Source organism: Pleurodeles waltl, chromosome 1_2, assembly GCF_031143425.1.
Source record: "Pleurodeles waltl isolate 20211129_DDA chromosome 1_2, aPleWal1.hap1.20221129, whole genome shotgun sequence".
NCBI lineage: Eukaryota > Metazoa > Chordata > Amphibia > Caudata > Salamandridae > Pleurodeles > Pleurodeles waltl.
Genome location: NC_090437.1, coordinates 1347036041 through 1347055234, shown reverse-complemented (window position 1 = coordinate 1347055234; position 19194 = coordinate 1347036041). Strand labels below are relative to the sequence as shown.

The 19194-nt window shown below is 44.8% G+C and overlaps 1 protein-coding gene across 4 annotated transcripts in view; it reads right to left on the bottom strand.

Annotated features, from left to right (window-relative positions):
• LOC138252483 (zinc finger protein 189-like) overlaps positions 1 to 19194 on the bottom strand; it is a 122387-nt gene that overhangs the window by 93703 nt on the left and 9490 nt on the right. For 3 of the 4 annotated variants that reach the window (XM_069205741.1, XM_069205744.1, XM_069205742.1), the window contains exon 2: positions 7163 to 7272. The exons of the other annotated variant lie outside the window; for it this stretch is intronic. In XM_069205741.1, the coding sequence (XP_069061842.1) occupies positions 7163 to 7184 (22 nt within the window). In that variant the 5' untranslated portion in view covers positions 7185 to 7272. The remainder of the gene's footprint in view (positions 1 to 7162; positions 7273 to 19194) is intronic. 4 annotated transcript variants of the gene reach the window in all.

Here is a 19194-nt window from a genome sequence, read left to right as displayed (position 1 = left end):
CATCCTCAAAGCCACCATTCGCACCCATCACCAACTCATACGCACCGCCAAAAGAGATCACTACAAGACACGCCTTGACAACAACTCTCAAAACAGCAAAGAACTCTTCACCATCATTAATGAACTAGCCAAAGCCAGCAGCACAGACCCCTCACACACACAACCCCTATGTGACGACCTCCTGCTCTTCAGAAAGAACCTCAAGTCATGGGGCCAGATGTACCAAAGGATTTTACCCATTCTGTGTCTACGGGAAAAAGCTTTCGTACATATGTCCCATGGTTGTTCGAACAGTGACCCTCCCTGCCCCCCCCTCCTTGACCCCACCCCAGCACCTTGAGACCCTCACGGGTGAGTAGCACGCTCTATAATGTTTTTGATTGATGGATTGACATGTGGAGCCAGTGAAAATGAGAGACAATCCTGTCCCATATCTTGCTTTGCCCCAAGTGACCTGCCAGGGGAATGTCATGTGCCAAGGTCAACAGGAACTCCCTAAACTTGAGAGGGATCACCAACGGGTGCCACTGACATCCCCTACCTGTGTGCTGCAGCGAGCTGCCTTAGACTTGCCAGTGTAGGAAAAACCTGTTGCTCCTTACTGAGCTCTTCCCTGCTGTCACCCGTGTATCAAAGAGCTCAGCTGTGGCATTGTGTGTCACTAGAGGCTGAAGCAGGGGGTACTTTTTTACCCTTCCTGCTCTTGGGTAAGGAAGCTTTTAGGACATTGTTCCCGGCTCCAAGATTCCTTGCTCTTTTTACTTTTTGGCATGTGCTCTTGTTTGAGCAAATATATGCCCTGGGATGCCCAGCCTTGCTGCATGGGCCTCCAACTCTACCTCAGCCCAAGCTGAGGTCTCCAAGTCAATCCCTAATAAGCATTGTACAGGTAGGTCTCATGAAACCACAACTTTTTTAGAGCCCTCACCCCCCCATCTGAAATCATAACTGCAATTGGGTGGTACAAGGTGTTATTATGAGCATCAGTCGCTTGGTACATGTGACCAAGTAGGTGTTGCTCAGGAGAAACCAGTTTCTCAGTCACCGTATTAACACTGGCACCTGTGTCCCTGCAGGCCTCAGCCTAAACACCATTAGTTAGCGGATGCGGCCTGTACTTACCCATATTGAGGGGACAGGCAGCAAGGGTGGAAAAGACAATGCTACCATCCGAGACCAAGACAGCCTCAGTGGTCTCTCTAATGAGCCCAGACCCCACTACCATCCCTAAGGTGAGCCCAGCTACACTCTAGAACTGACTACTGTTAGTATTCCCACCGCTACTGCTATTGCTAGGGGCACTAGGAGTAGAAGTGGGGTTGTTAGTGGTGGAAGGCGTGGTGCCTTTCTTAGGACAGGAGCTGTCCCTTGCCGTATGGCCTTTGTTTTTGCAAACATAGCACCAAGGCTTTTTGTAGTTGGAAGAGGAGGAAGAGGTTTTGTTCCCACCGAAAGAGGAGTTTTGTGGGCTTGAAGAAGACTCTTTGTGTTTATCTTTGTCCCCACCTTTGTCTTGACACTTACCTGTCTTGAGACCTACCCGTTTCCTTCATTTTGTGGTCACCCCCGGAGTATATGGTACTTAGGTACCCAGGCCATTGGAGTGCCAGGGGTTCCCCATGGGCTGCAGCATGTATTATGCCACCTATGGGAGCCCATGCAAAAGATGTCTGCAGGCCTGCCATTGCAGCCTGCCTAGAAAGGTGCTTGCACCTTTTCACTAGAGATAACTGCACCAGGTCACTGTAAGTCACCCCTATGGCTCTTCTGGCACAAAACTGGACAATCAAAAGGGGAGTAACTACTCCCCTGTCCATCACCACCACAGGGGTGGTGCCCAGAATTCCTCCAGGTTGGCCACTTGATTCTGCCATCTTGAATCCAAGGTAGGCAGAGGCCTCTGGGAGCATCTGAGTGGCCAGGTCAGGCAGGTGACGTCATAGCCCCCTGCTGATAGGTGGTCACCCTGCTAGGTGACCAATCCCCCTTTCTGGGCTATTTAGGGTCTCTCTCTTGCATGGGTCCTCAAAGTCCACATGCAAGATTCCAGCAGGACTCCTCTGCATCGTTTACTTCGTCTACTGGCCACTGGAACTACAACTGAACACTCCAGGAACTGACAATCTGCATCTACAGCAACGACCCTGCTTGCAACATTTCCCCAGCTGTGCATCCTCTGAGGGCAACAAGTCTTCAGTCTGCACGAGAAGCAAGAAGGAATCTCTCTTGGAGTGAAGGAGTCACTCCCCTGCATCCGCAGACACTATCTGCAACGACGACCAGCTGCGTGGATCTCCTCTCCTCCAGAGTTGCGTGGATCCTGCATCACAGTTGGTGGTTTGGAGTGGTCCACTTGGTGCTCTCTAACAGCTGTCCAACTTGGGAGACGGTAAGCCTTGCCTCACCACGCAGGACAGTACCCCTGTGTGTTGCGTCTCTTGCGGCTACCAAGGCTTGTTGGCATCTCATCTGAGGGAGCTTCAGGCTCCGTGTAGCCCCAGCCCCCAGCACTCTTGCCTGCGTCCAACAGCCCTGTGCGTGCTTCTCTAATGACGTGGGACTTTCTAGGTGTGCTGCATGGGCTTGACCGTGACTCCTGTGATTCTTCCTTCCGGCGTGGGATGTCGACTGCATCACTTCAGGAACTCTTCAGCTGCTCCAGTGCTGCACTGCTGACTGTCTTCATTCACCGTCGACCTGGTCCAGCATCCACAGACTGGTAGGTTGTGGCTCCGCTCACAACCGGACACTCAAACGTGAACTGGACTTGGTCCCCATCCTTTACAGGCCTTCCTCTACCAAGATTAACCTTTGGTTTCTTGCAGTCTTGTCTGGGTCTTGCAAAATCCTCTTCTGTAGTCCTTTTGGTGGGTGTGGGGAGAACCAGGTACTTACCTCTCTTCTCGTGGTTGCTGGGGTCACCCTAGTACTTACCTCTTGGGGTTCCTAGTTCGTCCAGCCCCCCTCGTTCCAATTCCACTTCCTTGGGTGGGGGCCAGACTTTCACATTCCACTTTCTTAGTATATGGTTTGGTCTGCCCCTAGGGCTTTCACTACTTATTATTGCTTTCACTGTTTTCTATTGCATTTTATGCTAATTCCTGACTTCTAATGTGCATATCATAGTGTGTTTACTCATCTGCTAGTGAAGTATTGCCTATACAGAATTCTAGTATTTGTGTTACGATAATAAAGCACCTTTATTTTTGTAACACTGAGTGTATTCTTGCATGTGTGTAAGTGCTGTGTGACTACAGTGATATTGCATGAGCTTTCCATGTCTCCTAGATAAGTCTTGCTCATCTACAGCTACCACTAGACACTGACTACACCTCACTAAGAGGGGATACTTGGACCTGGTATAAGGTGATAACACCATAGGTCACACACCAGGCCAGCTTCCTACATATATATCTCCAAAGGGAGATATACAGTTGCTAGTCTAGTAGTTAGTGTTGTAATAAAGAATCATTTATATGCAACACTTGTGTGGTTCTTTCTTGTGTGAGAGTTATTGTCTTAATACTGTGGTATTGCAAGTGCTTTACATTCCTCCTGGATAAGCTTCAGCTGCTCGCCTCGGCTACCTCTAGAGCAGTGGTCTTCAAACTTTTTAATGCCGAGCCCCCCCAGTTGAAAAATAAAAATCTTTGGGCCCCCCTCAGAATTTTTCACAATTATTTTAGGAAGATGGCAATGTTTAAATATGTCTAAACCTATTTAAACATTGCAGTTAAGTACTGTTACCTTTTTAAAACTGCAATAACATGATTCTGCTTAAAACAAAGGGATGTTATCTGTATAATATTTCTTTTGGCCAGTTTGGCGCCCCCCAGTTTGAAGACCTCTGCTCTAGAGAGTTTCTGCTATCTGGACACCTATTCACTATCACTAACAAGGCTAGAAAGAGGCTACCTTCCTACAGGGGTCGTAGTAGTAGGTCTTCTTGTTCTCCTCCTGGGTTGATAAAAAGGGTATCCAGGATAAGTGTATCCTCCTCATCCTCAGTTTCCCTTTCCTCAGCATCTGCTGTTGGCACCATCCACTCTAGCTCAGATGAGGGATCCCTAGATAGGGGGTCAGTTTGCTGAAACTTAAGAAGGCCAAACTCAAGTTGAAAAAGCAGCAGCTGCCTCTAGAGAGAGAGGCCTTTGAGATGGAGAGGGAAATAAATAATTTGGGGTTAGAACCCCATAGTGGCAGCATAAGAGAGTCCAGGGTCAGGGAAGACACCTTTGAGTCCAGGAATCTCAGCAGTATAGTCTCTCCTTACAAGTGTGCGGATGACATCCATAAGTGGAACACTGCTTTAGAGAGGGCCTGTAAAGTCCAGAAGGTCCCTCAGAGGCAGTGGGCAGCACAGGCTTCTGAATGTGAGGGAGGAAGATGCAGATAACTACCAGGTCTTAAAAGAGGCTCTGATTGATGGGTTTGGGCTCACAACTGATGAGAATAGGATTAAGTTCAGAGAAACTCAGAAGGAGTCTTCCCAAGACGGGGTAGATTGTTCCATTAAGGCTCTGGAAGGCTGGTTGCTTGGTACGAATGTCAGTAGACCATAGGGGCACCCTACTATGACATATGTAACATTGCAATACTTGTATACAATATACATAGAGCCTATACATAAACTTGACTACTTCCCTTTATTATATATTGATTGATAACAAAATAATCATAATACATAGATATTCCTTTTTTTAAATGACAATAATATAGAAATAATGAAATAAAGAAACCTAATAAAGAAAAAGAAAACGTATGCACCCCTCTATAACAGTTCAATCACGCCTTACATCTGACTCCGTGTCGACACGAAGGTTAGGTCCGCATCAAGGCGAAGTGCAGCATAGATAGCGTTGATGGCATCTGGTAGGAATCCATCTAATAATCATGTCTGTGTGAGATGTAGCTATACAGATCTAGTAGGAACCCTGATGCAGGTGTGTTCCCAAACATTAGATAAGAGGGCATGCTTGGGGCGGCAATTATATAAACAATTCCCTCCAAAAGTACATTATGTTACTGTCACACGCAAGTGGGAAAGGAACATGATGTGAATACCTACGTGTCACTTGTCTTTGACGCTGACAGTGACGCCTTCAAAGAGTGGCACTGTTAACGTGAAATCAAAACTTCTTCCTAACTATAAACATAGCAGCCGTCTTGGAAGAAATAATTAAATAAATGTGCTAAAACAGAGCAAGCTAAGTAGGTTAAAAGTCACTGGGTGATGGGGGCACAGGCGTGCAAGCCAAAAAGCTAACTGAACTCCTCGTTCCCCTAAAAACTTTGGTTCTTTCTTGTGAGTGAGTTACTGTCTGACTACTGTGGTATTGCAAGTGCTTTACACACCTCCTGGATAACCTTCACCTGCTCGCCTCAGCTTCCTCTAGAGAGCATCTGCTGTCGGGAAACCTACTCGCTATCACTAAGGGTTGCCTAGACACAGTTTAGGGTGCCGCACCACAGCTGTATACCTTAAACTGAGCCAGCATCCGACAGAGACCAATACCTACAAGGTAATTTGTGGCAGTACAGCCTATCGCAAAGCCCCCGTCACTCAAATGAGCACTTGGTCTTAGTCCCTCATCTTGTAAAGTGCAGGGCTGCAACTGCTCTTTCAGCGTCATTGCTGCATACAACACGCTGCCTACAAAACGCTACCTACAAGATGAAGAACAGGCAAACCACCTTATCTTTGAGGGGTGACTCGACACCTGACCCATTAAGTTGATTTCCTCTGCGCCATTAGATCCTTTAGACTTGATTATTTAGCACCAGGATGCCTAAGGCTAGCAATGTGCTTTACAAACTCCTTCACATAACAAAACGTAGTTCTGAGCTCTGAGGTAGCAGTGCCACCTACTTGTCAGCACTGAGGGCCACATTATCAGCACTGTCTAGCTGGCACGTGTGAGCCATGTGCTTGCAACACCGGCCAATTGTCAGCAGACCACTCTGTGCTAGCAGCGCCATCTTACTGTTAGCAACCAGGGCTGTGCCACCAACCCCTCCTAGCTATCAGCAGCAACGGCACCCTACTGCCAGCAATAAGGGGTGCACCGTCAATCCCTCCTAGCTGTGAGTTTCTGCATAGCAACACCACCTTACTGTTAGCAATGAGGGGTCTGCTGACAATCCCTCCTAGCTAGCAGAAGTCTGCTCTGCATTAGCAGCACCACCTTGCTGTTGGCAATGAGCAGCGTGCTTACAATCCCTCCTAGCTAGCAGCAGTCTACTTTGCGTTAGCAGCGCACCTCACTGTTAGCAATGAGGGATATATTGTCAATCCCTCCTAGCTATCAGCTGTGAACTGTTTGCAAGCAGTGCCACCTACCTGTTAGCAGTCAGCTTTGCCCTGGCTGCACCTCCTCAATGTTAGCAGTAAGTGCTCTGCCAGATAGAGACCATCCAGAACTCAGCAGCCAGACTCATTCCCAACCTTCCACACAGAACTCGCATCACCCCACACCTCAGCAAATACACAAACACGCTCAATACAAACTCCCCACACACACATTCAAGGCACTCCACAATTCAGGCCAGACCTTCCTGCACAGGTGCATCTCCACGAAGACACCTCCACACAAACCTTGTGGGGGCTCTTACTGGCGCACATCCAACGCACATACAGAACCCTTCCAGGAGGACGGGCATTCTCTTACATCGCTCCTAAAGCATGGAATGACCTTCCACTCCACATCAGAGCCTCCTCCTCTCATCTTGAATTCTGCAAGAAGCTGCAGACCTGGCTATTCATATAACCAACCTACCATAGGCAAGGCCGGGCACACACACACTCAGGGCCGGGCACACACACACTCAGGGCCTGGCACACACACACTCAGGGCCGGGCACACACACACTCAGGGCCAGGCACACACACACTCAGGGCCAGGCACACACACACTCAGGGCCAGGCACACACACACTCAGGGCCAGGCACACACACACTCAGGGCCAGGCACACACACACTCAGGGCCAGGCACACACACACTCAGGGCCAGGCACACACACGCTAAGCACCAACAGCGCCTATACAAAGCCACATAACATAATAGGGAGCATCGTCTACTTTAAAGCAATGAGCTTTTTGTGGACACTGGATATTCAAAATATAGCATGCAATCTTATTTTAATAAGATCTGGCAACCTCACCTGTGGTAGGTTTTTCCATCATCTTACTTGCTGGAGTCAGGACGTTCTTTTCGATAATTCGGGCTCTCCGTGAAGTAAAACTACTGCACCAATCCGGTTAGAACAAATCCCTAATTAAAAAGAAACATGAACCTACATTAATGGAAGATTATATGAAAAATTGGGTCTTAGAAGTAAATGAAGAGTACGTAGAGCGGCAAGGGAACAAAAGGAGGTGACCCTAGAGCAGCGCAGGTTAGGCAGGGGCATATGAAGCCTCAACTGAGAGACGAGCAATCAGTGCAGGTTAGCCAGGGCTTGTCATGCCCCATCCAAAACTCAAGAGCAGAAGCCACTGTAGGTCAGTAGGGGACAGTGGCTCCACAATCCAGGAGCCAGAGAACAGTGATCAGTGAAGGTCAGAAGGTCCATGTGACTGCCCAGGACCAGAGAACCCCGATCAACGTGGGTGAAGAACTGCATGCAATGCCTCAATCCAGAGGCCTAAGAGGAGCCTAGACTGATCCAATGCAAGGAACTTGTGAGTTAAAAGTTCATGATGGGTAGCATCCGCTACCAAAATATTTATTTCAGTGATAACTTGTGCCATATTACACACACAGGACACACTGCCCCAGTCTACACTGTGGTGCACCGCTAGATAGGTGTGCAAGGCATACAACAGGATAGTTCACTGCCTTGCATTAACCCTGCATCACCCCCAGTTCAGAATCTGAACAGCACAATAGTGAGGAGCAGACAGGATTGATTTTGAAGTTCCCTGTCTGCCTTTCATCTACAGTAGGAGACCAGGCCTCAGTTTTAAAGGGGACAGAGCCCCATCCCAGCATGCAGGTGTAGTGGATTACTACACCAGTCTGGAGGGGGAGTGCTTACTGGGTGCCTCTCACTGAGTGTGGGTGTGCACTGACTGAGCGACATATCTATGTTATGCACAATTACTGCATCTCAGTACAGCTACTTTGCTTCTCCACTCACATTTGCAATATGACCCAGGCAAAGTGTTCCTCTATTTCCACCTGTGATCACACTAGCGATTAATGTGCCACATCGCGATAAGCATAACAGAATGGGGAGTATAAGCGGATGATATCATTCTAAAGTGCTAGGCGGTAGAAGCTCAAACTCATGCTGTGCAGATTCTGAAAACGTATTTCAAGAAGCTACGGTTTTTAGTGCAGAGTTGCCACTGGTGTGATCTGCCTTTTTTCTGTGGCTCTGTGGCCCAAGAAGGGTAGCCTTAACTATAGTACCCACTGGGTACATAATGTCACTCAGAATGCTTTCAAGTCTTCTGTGCTTGTCCATATGCTCGAAGGAAGTCCTGCTTACATACATGGAAGTAGTTCCCCCTTTCAGCATCCCTCAGCAGCAGCTTGGAGACAAACACTGGCAAAGCCAATAGGTCTCGGCAATCTGAGAGCTATAGACGTTCTCAACGTTAATGTCTTTTAACAATGTGTTGTGGAGTGGAATCATATGAGATGGACTGGAATTGTTTGTTGTGGAATAGTGTGTTGTTGAGTGGGGTTATGTGTAGTGCAATTATGTGGCATGGTGTGCATTGGAATTATGTGGCTAGTAATTAAGTTGTATTCAATGGAGTGGAATTATGTGAAGGTCTATGTGAGATTTATTGGGTTTGTTAAGTGCAGTGGTGTGGGGTGGAGTTGCATTGTGTGGCATGTAGTATTGAGTGGGATGTATATATGGAGGTAGATGTTGCTACTATTAGTGAATATAGAATTGTGGTGTTTGACCCCCCCTCCCAGGTGCTGAAATTGGGCTGTGTTTTTCCTGCAGAATTACCTAGCACCTGAGAAACACATTTTATTTCTATATTTACAGTTTCTTAAATAGTGCTCCGCAGCTCTGAAAGCAGCCGGTGCATCTTACTTATGGATACATAGTAAAAATTAAAAGTAACAATATACATTTACTGCAACCGTAAATTGTAAATTTAAAATGAGGAGATTTGATCAGCAAGAGAAGCATGAAGCGAGCGAGACCGCGTGTGTGAGAGCGCAACAAGCAGGACATCAGCAGTAGCTCTGAAGACCACAGACGCACAAAAGCAGTATGAAGGAGAGGGGCACAGGCGACAGGTGTGGGCAACAGGTTTAAAGAAGCTGAAAAGAACACAAGGTTAAAGGAAGAGAGCTTTATAAAATAAGAAATGTGTTATGTGTTACAGATGAGACAGCTTAATTTACCCACAAAGCAGTTTTAACAAAGGCGGCACTATGGCTCTTTGCTTACAGTGCTCCAAAGTAGTTAAAAGCGAGGGCTAGCTAAAGCTTGTAGCCCTATCACAAACCGACGCCGGACCAGAGTGTTGAGGTACACCACACGTGTGTAAAATAGCCAAACAGGCGCCCTCAGAAAACAATGTTTGACATTTGACCTCGTCTTTGAATACAACTCAAAGTGACGAGATAAGAACAAGATTTACAGGCCTGTTTACAGAAACGGAGCAAGTAAAAACACAAGCACTAATGTGAAGTGCTCTTTAACAAAGAAAAAAGTAGTTCCTAAAATGGGAGCAGTGGATGGATAGTAGTAATTTGTCCTTGCTCTCAAGGGAGGGGAGAAAGAATACAAGAGCAACTATGGAGCCAGCAAATGGGAAGCCTATGGGTGGGCTGAAGCCCACATATTGAATACACTAGTAAAGTAAACATATGTAGGGCAAGGACGCAGACTATCTGGTAAAGTCCCTTCAAAGTCTGGTAGGTGTTGAGCAGGGTCCCACTGAAGAAGCTGGTTTTGATGGGAAAAGCTCAGACCAGGAAAAGTCAAATTTCACACCCAGAGAAGACCTCTTGTCAAGCAAATTCTTGTGGCACTTTTGCTCATTCAACATTTTGACCTTCTGACTTCGGGCCTGATTACAACCTTGGCGGAGGAGATTACTTCGTCCCAAATGTGACAGTTATCCCGTCCTCCGTGTTACAAGTTCCATAGGATATGATGGAACTTGTAATATGGGCGTGGGATATATGTCACATTTGGGGCAGAGTAATCCCCTCCGCCATGGTTGTAATCAGGCCCTTAATGTCTTTTTTGGAATGTAGAATCTTCCTGCAGGGCAAGGCTTTCAGTTGTACCTGAGACGGTCGCAACAAAGTTGGATAGGTTTGTCACAAGGGTCTGCTGAACTGGATTGTTCTGCAGCAAAACTCACCCAGCGAAGTTTAGCTTTTGGCAGACTGACTTGTTGGTCCTGGTCCGGAGGTTCGGAAGCCCAACATATTTTGAGTCTACATTTTTCAGAGATGTCAGAATGCGTCTTTATTAACACCACTAAGGCTCTTAGACCGCAAGGACAGCACTTGCGTGTCAGGATCCCACCATCAGGGTCAGTACTCTTTCAGTTGCAATGGGATACTCCCGGAAAATTGCCTCTAACAGCTGTTGATGTACTTGCAGCTATACAGGTCAGCCAACTGACCCTTGGAGTCCACTTCTTCGTCCTGGATAAAAGTGGGAGCAGGTCCAGCTCTTCAGGTCACTGCACAGGCCTAAAACAGCAGTTGAAGTCCCTTTTCTGTTCTTCCACAACTCCAGAAAGTGTTCAGATAAGTTGTGTGTGTGGGGGGTGCCAGCTTTGTAGGTATCCCTAACTACTGGATGTAACCAATGGGGAAAAAGTTTCTTGTGGCAACCCTGCACACTTTTGCAGTATGTCTTGTTTGTTGTATTGCAAATCCACCAGAATGCACTATTCGAGGAGGAATCCAAGATGGCATGGGACTCCTGCTTTTGGACTTGTTAAATTTTCAAAGGAAGCTTTTTCACATGTTAAAGGGATTATTTTGGGAGTTTGGGCTGCCAGTTTAAACTGTAGCAGCCATCTTGCTTTGGCATTACAGCTGTGAAAGATTTTGAAAACTAAGGAAGCGCCCACAATCAAGAAGCAGGGTTGTCATCCACATTTGTTTTTTATTTACAGTCAGGGACAAATCCATTCACCTATGTCATACAAAGTGTGTTTAGCAATGGTGCGAAAAGAGCAAAAAGTGTCCCTTCAGGAGCCTGCAGAAGAGAAGGAGGACACTGGCAACCAGAAGCAGTACTTGGTCCAGGCTCCACGGCAGGATGAAGACTCGCAGACCAAGAGGAAGGAAACAAGAGTGATGTAGGAGCCAGCTAATAGTAAGTAAAGTGATGTGGAAGCCACGTGGGAGCCAGCCAATGGTACGCAAAGGTAAGTAATAGATGGGCTCCAATGCCTGTTTAAAATTTTTCTTTATTCCAATACAAGAGATTTCACAAGCACACCACAAGTTCTGTACAGGTGAAACCTAAAAAGAACCACAACGGATTCACAAAATAAGGGCAAGGATGAAGAAAGTTGGAGAGAGGCTCTCTCAAGAAAACACTGGAAATTAGGGGGCTCAGAATGGTGAGGGAGAGGAACTACTGTGGGATCTTTGACCTCACACCAACTAACTTAATTTCTGACCTAGTCGAGACTAGTCATAGAAGGAGCATGCTCTAATTTTTTTCTAACAATTCTCAGGCTGCTGGGGACAGAACTATAAGCTCAGGAGGGACTGGTGTGTCTACTACAGAACCCTCTCTCTCCTCCATATATAGTCTTTCCCAGCTTCACAGGGAGAGTATAAAAACTACTGCACTGCCTTCAGGACTTCATATGAAAATGCAGGTGGTTTTGTAGAAATGTCTAAGAACATGGCCATCCATCTTAGCGAAACAGAGAGACATATCTAGCTAGTCAGAGACAGTACACACTACCCTAGTGCAAGTTACCCAACATGAGATTGAAATAATGTGTTAACAATTTAAGATTGAAGATACTGAGAACCGTACGTGACACATGAACATGCAACTACTTGGCACACCATAGAGCAATGAAGGTTATGATCCTACGGTGATTTTTTTTTAAAGCAGCATTCCCTCAGTTAAGTGATTGGGATGTTGACAGCCAGATTCATAGAGCGCACTGATTCCCAATCTGTATGGATAGCAGGATCCAGAAAAGACAACGACAGGCCATAGTAATATACACAGGAAATGATATCCTACAACAGCTCCTAAAGCAGGAAGTCTGACGACAGAAACCTATTAGCCTTGTGGTGTTAGGTCTGATTTTTGCCATGCAGCACCTGAACGTAGATGGCAACTTTGTCAACTCATACCAGGCATTCAGAAAGGAGGGGGCCACATCTTTTCCCCATAGAACCTATTAATTTGAAGCTTCTTCATAGGGGACACATTTTCTATGCCAGGAGGCTACTAAAGTTAAAGATATTATGCAGCAATGGCATGAGTGATAGTACCAAAAATGACGGATGATTATGGTTGGTGCTATTTAGGAGTGGTTTTTTTTCCTCTTTCATTTGTTTCAGATACATTTATACACTAATGCTCTGTTTATGGCTTGTGATTTTGGGTACAGAATTTGTTTCTTATTATTTATAGATATGATAACTAGGTTGTCTCTGATGTGTTAATAGGCAGTTTTGAAAACTATTTACTGCTATTCTTCATTCTGTTCTGATTTGTACTCTTCTTTTTTTTCTCTTACATCCCCCCTTTTGTTGCTGGCCAATGACTTTTTGGATTCTTTCCCGGCACTTCTATCACAAGTTGTTAGCGTGAACACATTAAGGTTTCAAACCGGAAGTGTTTGGATGAGTCCGATGAATCTTTATGGGATTGTTGGACAAAGGTTGGGTTCCTGCAAATGGCAGGTCGGAAAGGGAGAGACAACAGGTGGGAATGGTGGTTCACTGGGAAGATAGTACGGACTAAAAAGGGAAACTTGGAAAATTTTGGAAAACTGGCAAGATAACGGTTGATAATCAGCAACATCTAAGGTAAAATGATGGAGCATACTCCTAACAAAATAAAATACAGCACCCAGGATAGTGGTCTCATGTCCTGGAACAATAAAAGAATCAGAGATTCTGCTGAAATGAGAAACATATCTGAAGAATGGCATAACCGTAGCACTCATTTGGTTTGTCTGCAAGAGATGCATTTGCTTAAAAAAAATAAAGATTTTGATTAAATAATTTGCAGTTAATGAATATTAGATGCCTCCGAATAAGAAAAACCACAGCGTGGGGTTGCGCTATTGGCTCGAGATAGGGTTGGAGAAGCAGTAGAGTTTCAAGAGCTGACTTGGGGTGGTGGTTTTTTGCTAGGGTTGAGAAAGGTGGAAGACATTTGGGAATTTGCTCTGTATATGATGGTAATGAAAATGATTCAACACAACTACTTTTTAATTGGGGCTCCACTTTACTCTGCGGGGATTTTAATTAGCCTCTTTATTCAACATGATTAGCTGCTAGAATGCTGAAATCATGAGCGGCACTAAAACAACTTATGGATATGGGCACATTGGTGTTGACATTTGCAGATTTTTTCGCTCAGGGGGACCGTGCTTTACCTATTTTACTTTCCTGCATCATACTCTTTCATGGATCGATATGCATCTTCAGAATATAGTTTACAACCACTCACTTCCATAAAATTAAATGCAAGAATCAGAGCTGTAAGAAGTTAAGTAGTTATATGAGGAGCGCAAGTACCCACTTCCAATAAGAATCACAATCTCTGTCAGGGTAAACCCTCAAAGTCACTAATTAAACCTGAGCTCAATCCCCCTGGTAGCTATTGCACAAAGTAGAGAGGCTTGTCTTAGAGGCAATGGGTAACATATTTTTGCAATACTAAAACCGTAGTAAAGTTGAAATACAAAACACTAAAAATCCAAAAATGAATTAGAATCGAGTAAAAAAAATTTAACAAAGTGACACCAAAATGACAAAAATCTAATAAGGGAACCCATTATACATTTTGAAATGGCGCGAAAAAGCATAAAGTGCCAATGACAGCAAAAGTTCAGTATAGAACAAATTTGATTTTGACTAGGATAAAGCATGGACTGGATAAATTAACCATGTTCGCCTTGGTCAAAGATTTTACATTCTGACTTCAGCCCTCTGAGTCCCAATCCACCACAGGAATCCCAGTAAAGCACCCCAGGACCCATAGGGAGGCACTCAGGGACACGGTTTCAGGGAGAGGCCACAGTAGAGTCCAGTTGGCACTGATCAGCTGGGCAGTTGCAGGAAAAGGCCTCTCTTAGTTTCTTGTGTCCCTGTAGCTTTAACAGGTCAGCCTTACGGCCCATGGATTTCACTTCTTGTCCTCGATAGAAGGGACCAGTCTTCTAGGTTCTCAGGTCTCAGACAATAAGCCCAATCCTCTTCTGACCTTCCACTGGTCCAGGGGTGTTCCGACACTTGTGACTGGAGATACCACACTTATGCCTAGCACGAGTCAAAGGGTTATAATGATCCCTGGGATGCCCTAACAAATGGGGTAATGGTTCCCGGGCATAACTCTACTCACTTTGGACACATCTGATTTGGGGGGGGGGAACGTACTACAGTATGATAATAATACTGTCCTCCCACATCTAACACTAAATCCATGTTTAAGCAGAAGCAGTCCTTGTACCCAACACACACAGGGACAGATGTCTAGTAAGATAAAGCAGAGCTTTCAGGAGCGCACCCCAAATGTGATATGAAAAACCCTACTGTGATGTAAACAAGAGGCCCACTGTGGTGGAGGCTGGTCTGCCTGGGGGAAAAGTATACGGGTGCAGGCTGGGTGTTACCTACATCTGTTTCTGACAGGGTAGGCATATTTGAAGTTGAATTAAATACCTGGGTAAAGCCCACAGACTACCCTGTCAAGGGCACATCACCATCTCTCCCCAACCAAGGCCTTTTGTCCCTGTCCTGTAAGCAAGTTCACCGCCATTCATACTCACTGAAATGCTAATTACTGGCTTGCAGAAGGGAGATAGCAAAATTCAGATTTAACTTTTAGAAACTTCAGACAAGGTAAGGGAGACTTTCTAAATGTCATCTTTCCAAAAGATTAAGTACAAATTCAACTTCACCAGTAAATATTTTAAAAAGTCCAAAAACGTAACCTGTTGTTGTTTCCATGACAAAGAAAATATTTATGAAGCATAATATTGTATCCCAGTGCTTTCCTATGGAAGAGCTAACTTTGGTATGGTGCAGGCCTCAAAAAATAAAAAATATTTTACTAGACCTCGAGGTCGAGTAGCTTGAATAATCTATTCGACCATAGCTGTAATGTAGTCGACCCGTAAACGGGACTCAATTGTGTGATGCTAGGCAAATATTTTACTGTACAGTCACCTTTTTCTTCATTCTCACATGAGTGTACCTTCAAATATGTGAGCTCAGCATTTCTACTGTACAAAAAAACTTCTTTGTTTGATTAAATAGACTAAATGTTTCCTCGATGTATAAAAATAATCTGGCCCACATGTAGGGAGCACATGATTCATTACTTGCCTCTTAGTTTACTAATAGCAGGAATGTTTCTAGGTTTATGTTTAAATGCTAATGTTAAATAAATATATTACTAAAGCATGATGTGGTCGTACACTGCCATTTAGAGAGAGAAAATTTCCATGAAATTTCCACAAATCGTCCCATTAACTTGCAGCTTTATTGATAAAACTATATAATGTATTGAATCTGTGAAAATCAGGTTTCAGAAAACATTTATTCTCTGCACATTACCAAGTGTTCTGATGTGGTTTACTAATAAAATATTTTGTTTATCACACAGAGGTACAAAGGGCTTTCACAGCTACTGAAATATATTTTGAAATGTGTGTACAGCTGACTTAGCTATTTAAATGTTGTGTGTTAGAAAAAACTGACAAAATCCTGGAACTCTGCTGTCAGAAGAAACATTTATTGTAAAACAAACTGACTTTTGACCTGTCTCTGAACACAGAGCAAATGTGACAAGACAAAGTTTTAAAGGCATCCTTCACTTTCTGACTGAACAGAACACCTGTTCTTTGTCAACTCGCCAGAATGGTCGAGTAGGTCCTAAAAATAGCTTGACCTGATAACATATGATTCACCATAGCAAGTGGGCAGGTAGAATTTGAGGCCTGTAGTGAATTTTGCTTTTAGGGTCTTTTCAGTGTAAAGAAAAGTTTAACATTAACCTTTTACATGTCCTACTTTTTAGTATCATGCACCCTGCCTTAATGGGCAGTAAGGCTTACTTAAGGGGGACTTATTAAAAATTAAAAAGGGGGGTTGGGTTTTTCAGAAGGGGTTATGACAGGTCAAATTTGGAGTTAAAACCTGCACAGCAAGTTTACTGGTGGCAGACCTGCAGTCATGTTTGCATTGTCACTGCAGTGGGTGGTACAATGAGTGCTGCGGCCCACTGGCCACTTTTAACTTGCCCTTCTTGGGTACACTTTGGACATCATATCCCAGGGACTAATACATAAGTTAACTATAGTAATTAGGGGTATGCCATTTACATCATGGTGAAAGGAGGAGCACAAGTACTTTACTGCTGGTTAGTCGAGGTAAAGTGCACAGAGTTCTTTAGTCAGCAAAAACAGGGTTCACTAAAAAGAAAGAATAAAAATCTAGTGTGGCCCAGCAGAAAGGGCACGTGTTCAACAATATTGGATCATAATCCTTTGTCTTTGGTTGTTAAAGCAAATAGTTTTAGTTCAGAGGTTCCACCACAGGGCTGGACAATTTGATCATCATTATTTGCAGGATATAACATTCCAGAATTATGTGTGCATTGCCCTTAATGGGTTTATTCCTAACTATGAGGTATCTGCTTCAGTTTGGATGGTATAAGGGTGTAATCTGAGGTCTAACATTGAGCAACATGATACAGAAAAGTAAGTGTTATCAACATACTGGCAGACATTTACACATGTTGGGAATTGCTTATGCACTGAGTAAACTTGGTTTAACTGTGTTCAGTGTTTTCTGCACAGAAGAGCAGAGATTTCTACGGGAACACTGCATTTATGTTTGATGGCCCTCAAAGTGTTTGCCATTTTGACAGATTTGTGTGGAAGTCAAAATATTAAGAGTAGCTAAACGTGATCAATACTACATAAATGCATACATACTTGTCTGCTGAGTCAAGTGGAGATCCCTAAAACAAGCAGAATTGGTCACCACATAAAAGGCATATTTTTTATAAATTAATATTTTTGCTATGAAACATAGCATGGGGAAACTGTGTTTTGGGACCCCCCTCAACCCACCCCTGTGTTTTTCACTAACGCCACTTGACAGATCATCCAAAAACTTTCCAGGAGGAGCGAAGGGGGATGAGGTTTTTTAAAATGTTTTGTGGCAATTCGCCTAACGGGACAAACATTATTAGCAAACCGAAAAACACTCTTCCTGTGGTTACTAGGTCCTAACAAACTACACAGTGGCAACCACCTCTTTGTAAGAAAATATAATATACACACACACACACATACTTACATAATATAAAGTAGTTATGGTTACAAATCGGGCAAAGCACTGAAATTCAGTTATGGTTAGCCATGCAATTCATAACATGCACTCAAAATGCAATGGTCATGGCATAACGTTTGACGTAATAAATGCAATGACTAATGTCATAAACAATCTGAAAGGTTAGATAACACATTATCATATTATTACAGAATCAATGAGAGAACTATGTACATAGTATTAATCCACTGGTTTGAGTACAATGGTAGCTATGACATGCTTGAGGTATGTGTTATCATTGCATGACGTTGCCATTTTTTTTTTTTTTTTTTTAATTTACAGGATGCGGGGATCAACAACTTTGTCCTGTAATGGCTGCTGTAGCAGAACATTTTTGGTTGCAGCTGGCCAATCTCAGTCCTTCAAATTCAGAGACCCAACTTTGGGCGCACAGATGCAAAAAGGTTAACAGGGGCCCAAAATCTCCCTTGTTCAATTCAATCCGAGGATGTCCTTGACCCCAGTCTGAACCTGGGGTTCATGGGCTAACAATTCAGATTTATGCAACCTTTAACCCTTTCAAGTCCACAAACACATTTTTGTACATTAATTTTTTGAAAACTACTGAATGGCTTTATACTAAACCAACCAAAGGCTCTGAGTAAAGTTCTACTTTCACATCACATTTTGTTTAAGTGTTTTTTCTACACAGAAGTGCAAAGATTCCTATGGAATTTAATGCTGTAAACACTGCATTTTTGACGGCCCTCCTTAAAGTGTTTGCTATCCTGACAGATTTGTATGGAACTGAAGAGTGTGTTCCCTAAGTGAGGCAAGTTGCTGAAGAATCCAAAAGGAGCTTCTAGTATTAAGGGTGCCCTCGGGTCAGCCATGCACAGTGGGGCCCAAGAATCACTATGGGTTGGGCTGTGGCCGCCGTGGTGCAGAAATGCAGGGGGCAAGGAATGGGGGAAGGCTGGCCGCGCTGGACCACTTCTGTGGAGGCAGAGGCTTTCCCCGGGCCCAGAGAGTCCTTGGTTTATCCTGCCCTACTCCTGCAAGAGGCATCTGTGCGTGAATACAAGAGGGGTTCACAGGCTGGTCCTGGGAGACGGTTCTAAGCGTCCTGATCTGCGGTCGACAGTCATTGCAGACGGATGCCGGAGTCACAGTGGTCGGCGGGGAGCATGGTGCCTTAAACAGTGGTGTCCTTGAGGGTGCTTCATCCTGGCACTCGGAGGCGGATAGTCAATGCTATTAGGTATGGGGCTCTCTAGGACATCGCAAAGCGGGAAAGGCGAGGGGGGCAATTGGCCTTACAGTGCTACAGCAAAGGGCACCAAGGGTTGAGAGCACTGAGGTGAGTTCACAGGGGCAAAGCGCTGCGAGTTGGCGACCCCTTGCTAGATTCCTGTTCCTCACTTCAACGCCACGAAAGCACCGGCTGACTAGATGATGCAGGTCACAAGAGGCAGTGAACACCAGATACAGTCTTTGATGTACAGGAGACCGTGGCTGAACCGGAGGCAAGCTGACAAACCCTTGGAGACTCTTGGGGGAACAAGACTTCTCTAGTCCTTCCCTTAGAAGCAGCAGGCTAGCACAGAGAAGCAGCAAGATGGCACTTCCTCCTACAGTCCTGCACACAGCAGCAGTAGGCCAACACAGCAATGCAGGGCAAAGTGTCAGTCCCTTGTTCCTAACAGG